Source organism: Penaeus chinensis, chromosome 1 (assembly GCF_019202785.1).
Source record: "Penaeus chinensis breed Huanghai No. 1 chromosome 1, ASM1920278v2, whole genome shotgun sequence".
In the NCBI taxonomy this organism is placed as follows: domain Eukaryota; kingdom Metazoa; phylum Arthropoda; class Malacostraca; order Decapoda; family Penaeidae; genus Penaeus; species Penaeus chinensis.
In genome coordinates, this window is record NC_061819.1 from 1,161,717 (window position 1) to 1,169,529 (window position 7,813).

The window sequence follows — 7,813 nt, forward strand, 5'->3', positions numbered from 1 at the left end:
ATATATAAAAGAGTTCAAGTTTTAATTTGCTATTCCAGAGACATCGCACAAACACGGAGTCACCTTAAGAAATGTTTAAATGAAGAAAGTTGGATGACTACAGGAATATAGTATTTGCAGCAATTACTTACTCCGGACGGTGAAGAGAAACGTTTCCCAATATGCAGGGATATACGTTCCTGGAAATCTACAAACCGCTTTGAACGTCCTTCCATATATGTTCATACAATGAAAGGAATAAACTTCAAGAGCTTCACTGTGTAAATACGTTTTTATTTACATAGCCCACTATAATTTACTTATTTTCAAATAGTATTTCAATGATCTCTCATTTATAAGATTCAAAACAACTGGTTCAGTTTTTTTCTTAACGTCCTTTCTTTTCATTTTTGGTTAATAGTTTATGGAGGAACACAACTTATATTATGCATTGGACATATGAAATGAGACTAATTCATCAAGAGTGCTTCTTTATTTTAGCCAATCCTTATACATTTATTGAAGCTGTGATTTCAAAATTCGCCAATAGATTCCTAAAGCTTAAACATAATGGTCAGATCCGAGAACCAAATATTTTCTTATTTTATTCAAAACCTATTCTTTGCTATCAATATAATGGTCTTGATCTACAAATGAACTTAATATGCTTGGTAGTTTTGACGATATCCACTCCTAAACCATCGCTGTCTTCTAATAAATCTGAATTTCAGGAGCACTGTTTTAAGGCTTTTTGATGTCACAGAAACGCGTCATCACTTATCTTAAACGACTTCCTACAATATATTTATCACTCTTCCTTACAGTCAATCAATTTCGCTACCTGTGTTTCTTTCCCTCATTCATTCTTTCTGTAACTTTTATTTATCCCTTCATTCAATCTCTCTCTCTCTCATATACTTCCACTCTCTCTCCCTTTCTCTCCTTCACCAATTTACTCTTGCTTTTCACTCCTTTCTTTTTCTCGTTCACTTATTCCTCCATGCGGCGCCTTTCCTCCTTTTTATTTGCCTGTTGGGAACCATAAGTACCATTAGCTTCCGATTACAGCCGGATTATCTAAATTTCACGATTCAAAGTCGCAGCATCCTTCTCTAAAGTAGCTCTTCTGTACATCAGCTTCGTCTACATCTCTGACATTATCTGTAGAAAAAAAATCAACAGAAAATGTTCACACAGATCTGAGAAAATATCAGCTGATTCTGCGTTCGACGAGATGGCAGCATCGGTCAATTGCCTATTGTGACGTCATCAAGATTTCCCGCGTTTTTCTTTTTTTCTTTTTCTTTTTCTTCTTCCGGAGATTCCTCTTTGGTGATTTTAAAGGCGAATCCCGTCAAAACTTCTCAGATTCATTTTTTGATCATAATTACTATATGATATCAAAGAACAGATTTGTGAAAAACGAAAATGGGTCTCCCCTCCCATTACCTTTAAGAATAGTATTGAATTTAGTCTATAGAGGCTTCTCCATCTTGGCCGCGGGTATTACACGGTGCCGACACAAGCCTCAGTGGTGTCAGTGACAGACACTGTGGTTGTGGGGCCTTCCGTCGTCGTCTCCTCCTGACAGGCCTTGACGGTGGCATCTTCTGTGGCTGTGGTTGATGGGGTTGTGAGGACTGTTGTAGTTGCTGTAGTTGTGGTTGTAGTAGTTGATGGAGTGGTTATAGAAGTTGTAGTTGGTGTGGTTGTGGTTGTAGTAGTTGATGGAGTGGTTGTAGAAGTTGTAGTTGGTGTGGTTGTAGTAGTTGATGGAGTGGTTGTAGAAGTTGTAGTTGGTGTGGTTGTAGTAGTTGATGGAGTGGTTGTAGAAGTTGTAGTTGGTGTGGTTGTGGTTGTAGTAGTTGATGGAATGGTTGTAGAAGTTGTAGTTGGTGTGGTTGTGGTTGTAGTAGTTGATGGAGTGGTTGTAGTTGGTGTGGTAGTTGATGTAGTTGGTGTGGTTGTTGTTGATGTTGTACTTGCTGTGGTTGTCGGAGGTGTAGCCATTTTTGTTGTTCGTGGTGTCGTAGATGTAATAGATGTAGTGGGAGTGGTTGTGGTTGGTGTGGTTGTAGTGGTAGATGGTGTGGTTGTTGAGGTGGTTGTAGTTGGTGTGGTTGTAGAAGTGGTTGTAGTTGGTGTGGTTGTAGAAGTGGTTGTAGTTGGTGTGGTTGTTGAAGTGGTTGTAGTTGGTGTGGTTGTAGAAGTGGTTGTAGTTGTAGAAGTGGTTGTAGTTGGTGTGGTTGTAGAAGTGGTTGTAGTTGGTGTGGTTGTTGAAGTGGTTGTAGTTGGTGTGGTTGTAGAAGTGGTTGTAGTTGGTGTGGTTGTGGTTGAAGCGGTTGTAGTTGTAGAAGTGGTTGTAGTTGGCGTGGTTGTAGAAGTGGTTGTAGTTGGTGTAGTTGTAGAAGTGGTTGTAGTTGGTGTGGTTGTAGAAGTGGTTGTAGTTGGTGTGGTTGTGGTTGAAGTGGTTGTAGTTGTAGAAGTGGTTGTAGTTGGCGTGGTTGTAGAAGTGGTTGTAGTTGGTGTAGTTGTAGAAGTGGTTGTAGTTGGTGTAGTTGTTGAAGTGGTTGTAGTTGGTGTAGTTGTAGAAGTGGTTGTAGTTGGTGTAGTTGTAGAAGTGGTTGTAGTTGGTGTAGTTGTAGAAGTGGTTGTAGTTGGCGTGGTTGTAGAAGTGGTTGTAGTTGGTGTAGTTGTAGAAGTGGTTGTAGTTGGTGTAGTTGTAGAAGTGGTTGTAGTTGGTGTAGTTGTTGAAGTGGTTGTAGTTGTAGAAGTGGTTGTAGTTGGCGTGGTTGTGGTTGAACTAGTCGTGGATGCTGTCGAAAAAATAAGCCTTATTCGTAACGGTATTAGCTCACTGAGCGGATATTCCTGCAGTTTTTCAAAAGAATATTTTCAATCTCAGTTGAGAAACTAGAAGAACCTGTATTGAATATATCTTGCATTTCCAGAAAACTTTCATCTTACTTCCTTTGAAAGCTTTTGTTAACAAAAAAAAAAGAAAAAAAAAAGAAAAAGAAAAAAAAAACATCAGCTCAGCAGTGAAAACTAAACCTTAAGAGCATTACATTGCTGTGTGCAGGTGCAGCCCGTCGTTGTCTGCAGCTCAGGATAGTTCTGCGCGCCGTCCACACTCTTGCAGACGAGCTTGACGCAGTTTCGTCGATCCGGTCGAGGACGGCGCCGCCCCACTTGAGCTGGCCGTTGAACAGACACTGGCTCTTGGTCTGACGGGTCTGGGCGTGGAGGAGGAGCTCGAGGTCCTCCTGCTCGCTCGGGAGAGCCCTGGCGGCGGTGCAGCTGCAACCGTCGATGGGCACCAACTGCACCGTGGGGTTCCCGTCGGCAGACCACTTGCACTTGAGCTCAGTGCATTGCTCCGGCAGAGACTCGATGGTCTGCGAGATGATATTTGGAAAGTGTGCAGTTTTGATGGTATATAGACCATATACTGCTTATATTTTTACAATATTTTCATCATGATACCTATATTGTGTTCAGACTTTGAAAGCATGTTGCTCATGACTTCACACAAAACCATTATCCAATTGCACTGTAAGTTTGGAGTACTTACCACGCCTCCCCAGTATGTGATGCCGTTGTACTCGCATGTCCCAGCTCGGAGCTTAGCGCCCTTGACCACTCCTAAGGATTGTAGGCGTTAAGCTTTTCCTTTATTGCAACCAATACCTTCTTTTCTCGTAAGTTCATATATTATATATTAGCTGTCATTATATGTGTGCCAGCATGTGTTTTTTTTACGTTTTATTTTCTACATCTCTCTCTCTCTTTATATATATATATGTATATATATCTATATATATACACACAATCTATGTATATGTCAGCGTGTATGTAGGACATATAGATTGTATTTAACACAAGCGCACATACACACATGCGCGCGCGAGATTAAATGTGTGTATGTATGTACATATAGACATATATTTATATACATATATATACATATACACAGATATGTGTTAGTATATGCATATATATATACATAAAAGAGAAAGTTACGGGGTGGAGGGAGAGATAGATTGGCACAGAGAGGCAGAAAAAGAGCGAGTTGGTGGATGGATGAGAGATTAAAAGAAAAAAAAAAAAATTGTCACAACGAATTGCTATACCGTAAAAATAAGTATATGTGTGCGTGTGCATGTGTGTGCATTTTGTATTTACGGGTTTTTCTGCATATCATAGAAGCAACACCCACCTGCAAGCGCCAGGCTGGCGAAAGCAAGACAGACCCAAGGAGTGACACGAGCAGCCATGGTGTGAGTGGTTGGCGATGGATTGTGCCTGACTCAGTTCCCCGGCCGGCTTTTATAGCTCATGCATGCCTGGCCTTCCTCCCACTTGGTATGCAGGTGAGAACACTTGTACTATTGCCGGGCAAAGCTTTTGCTTGGGAGCCATAATCTAGAGCAGTGATTGGTTGGTGATGATTACTCCTTTTTGCAGCTGCTCAAACACCCTTCTCGATGGGCAGATTTTGCCATTGCTTGTCGAGCGGCAGTATTGATATATGTACTTTTTTGGGTTGATTTTATTCTTTCACTCAGTCATATGGATGGCTTCTAAACGTCTGCATGGATCAAAAGAACAAATTCAAATATCGTATATATATATATATATATATATATATATATATATTAAGTATCGTATTCTCTTAGGATATGTGCAACCAAATTACTCAGTCAGTAACATGTGTCTCTAACAAACTTAATAATGTCATTAGAAGCGTGAATCAGTACTACACATTACTTGTTTGCGCAAGCATGATGTCACGTTTGAGAAAGGAAGCTTTCTCTGGCACTGTCTATCTGTGTGTATAAAGGACATAATTCTTTATACACACACAAACACACAAACACACACACACACACACAAACACACACACACACACAAACAAACACACACACACACAAACACACACACACACAAACACAAACAAACACACATACACACACACACACAAACACATACACACAAATGCACACACACACACACAAACAAACACACACACACACACACACACTCGCGCGCGCGCATGTATATAAAGAGAGAGAGAGAGAGAGAGAGACGTAATAATCATGAAGGCAACTGCATAAATCTTTTCTAACTGGGAGACTTAAAGCTCAATCATCTTGATCAAGAAAACATATCTTAGTCAATTTTGAAATTACCTTGTTATATCTCTTAGGTTTGTGATTTTTTTTCCTCTCTTCTTTATTAAAGAATAGAATCCGATGTCCTCGTACAGTGCATGTGGCGTTATGAAAATAGGACTTACTCAGCATTCCAATTCGCTGACAGAAGTAGGCCGAGTAAAATTAACGACATTTCCACCTTTTCAGCAAATCGTGGAGAGAGAGAGAGAGAGAGAGAGAGAGAGAGAGAGAGAGAGAGAGAGAGAGAGAGAGAGAGAGAGAGAGAGAGAGAGAGAGAGAGAGACGGACTGGCACAGACAGTCAAATAGAGAGAGAGAGAGATGGACAGAGAGATAGAAAAACAGAAAGAGAGTGAGGGGGGAGATGAACAGACAAATATGCAGACAAAAAAAAAGACAGACAGACAGGTCCACAGACAAACAGAGAGAGGGAGCAAAAGAGAGAGACACAAACATACAAAAAGAGAGAGAGAGAGGCACAGTTAGACCAGTGAGAGAGAGAGAGACGGCAGACACAGAGAGAAACAGAGAGCGACATGAACAGACAAACAGAGAGAGAGAGAGAGAGAAAGAGAGAGAGAGAGAAACGAACAGACAGACAGAAAGAGAGATACAAAGAAAGAGGGAGGGAGACAAACAGACAGATAGACAAACGTAAAGACAAAAAGAGAGACGAACGGACAGACAGATGAAGAAAAGGAGGGAAAGAGAGAGAGAGACGAACAGACAGATAAACAGAAAGAGAGATTAAGATGGACCAGTAATATTGAGGATATGTACCTGCAAACAAAACAACAAAGGAAAAATAAACATGAATGCACACGAATACCGGAAGACTTTACGCTGTATTCCTTCTTCAAGGAATATGATACAAGAGAGAGCGAATGACACGTTCAATAACTATCAAGTCACAACCGTGATTAGGCGTGAAATGATAATCTCGTGCTCCTCGGTGCGGTGTTCAAGGTGATAGTTGATTGCATTAATTAACGCCACATGTACTCTACCGTGGGATCAAGCCTCATTGTGTACAGAGGTTTGGGATCAGCTTAGGGAAGTGGCCGTCAGTCAGTGCCAAAGAGAAAAACGTTGGCTCTCCTTTTGCTATGGTCCTAGAGGACTATGTGATGCTGGTCTATGCCAAGATCTTGCGTCTCCTATGCCTATTGAGGTCAAACATAGTAAAGTGTACACGAAGATAAAAAGAAACAAGAAAAACTGAAGATGAACGCAATGTTTCGAACTCCTCAAACGAAACATTGCGTTCGTTTGTAGTTCTTATTGTGGCAGTGTTTCTTTTTATCCAATGTATATATTTTAACACGCATCGGAAAATGTACTGTACAGCATTCCTCGCGCCTCTTGTGTCCTGCCGTTTTCTCTGACGACCTCTCCGATCTGGATTGTGTAGCGCTCACCAGGCATCCAAGTACTCACACATTTCTAAATGTGGAATGAATAATCTTATATGAACTGTTCTCTGGGTTGAATAAGCATGCTATGCGGAAAATGGAAATGCTGGAAGACCTCCCTGATATGACTTATTTACTCCCGGAACTCCGGGAGGCATATTCTAAGAAAGAAACCATTTAATTTGCATTCATAAGCTTCTCTGTTACGGGTAGAAAATAAATCAAAACATCTATATTTGTGGGTATTCCTTAGCGCGGTCGTCGTCCTAATAATAGTATAGTTGAAATCCGGTGTTTTCTATGATACGATGGTCATTCTCAATGAAGAGGCGGGCAAGAACCACGGAGAAATTGCATTGAATTTGCTAATAGTCCAGCACCGAGATCCAGAATGGGTCAAAGACTACATAAAGGCCGATTTATTCGTACAGTACTTTGGTACTGGAATATCTATATTTGCATATATAGATGTATCTACACACACCCACACACACACACACATGTTATAAATCACATATACATGAAAGATGAAATAATGCAATGCCGCATTGATATCGATAAATAACCACACTCCTCGACCAGGACTCGAACCTAGGTCATCCCGTGTATGAAACCGGAGGGCCAGTACTAAACCAACCATGCCACACGACCCATTGAAAAGAAGGCGCAACTAGGATGTCACTAGCTCCATAGGCATCCCCTACTGACTCATACTTGAGTAATGATAGCGATATGTGTGAAACTTCGCTATCATTACTCAAGTATGAGAAGATAGGTAGCAATAGCAGTAGTGGCAGCACTAGCAATAGCAATAGTGGTAGCACGAGCGATAGGCACAGAAGTGTGCAATAGAAATAAGGGTACTAACAAGGTAAAACAGTCGGGAATAATGGTAAAATAACGAAAAGAGAAAAGAATGAAAAGTAAAGATAAAATACCAAAATTACAGCAAAAGATCAGTAAAAGTAGAGTAAAAAGATCAGTAAAAGTCCAGGTAAGAGTACAAAAATAAATGTTCAGTAAAAATAAAACCGTAAATGAAAGGCACTCAGCGGTAAAGGTCTCGAATAAGTTACGCTGCTTTCATACACATATACACGCTAAAAGACTAAGATTTGATAAACTTAAATGGCAAAAAAGAACAAGTATCTAAGATGACTATCACTTGATTTAAACTTATGTTATTTCAGATTCATTTGCGCTATGTATTATTTGAATTGCCTTCATTTATGCTAAACTACCACGT

General features: G+C 40.4%; 1 protein-coding gene across 1 annotated transcript; it reads right to left on the minus strand.

The window, feature by feature from the left end:
* Positions 1 to 457: 457 nt before the first annotated feature.
* Positions 458 to 4,256, minus strand: LOC125027842 (mucin-2-like). Its single transcript, XM_047616977.1, has 5 exons — positions 4,199 to 4,256; positions 3,554 to 3,624; positions 3,048 to 3,377; positions 1,429 to 2,850; positions 458 to 1,140 (listed from the first exon to the last, which is right to left on the minus strand). Exons 1-4 carry the CDS (start codon positions 4,254 to 4,256, stop codon positions 1,486 to 1,488), a joined length of 1,824 nt encoding a protein of 607 aa, XP_047472933.1. The 3' UTR covers positions 458 to 1,140; positions 1,429 to 1,485.
* Positions 4,257 to 7,813: the final 3,557 nt, after the last annotated feature.

What these genes read in the sequence shown, in the direction of transcription:
- LOC125027842 (XM_047616977.1), bottom strand. Translation starts at nt 4,256, where the DNA reads ATGGCTGCTCGTGTCACTCCTTGGGTCTGTCTTGCTTTCGCCAGCCTG. An exon ending in CGCCAGCCTGGCGCTTGCAG is followed by an intron (nt 3,625 to 4,198) that starts GTGGGTGTTGCT and finishes TACAATCCTTAG; the next exon opens with GAGTGGTCAAGGGCGCTAAG. An exon ending in TCACATACTGGGGAGGCGTG is followed by an intron (nt 3,378 to 3,553) that starts GTAAGTACTCCA and finishes ATCATCTCGCAG; the next exon opens with ACCATCGAGTCTCTGCCGGA.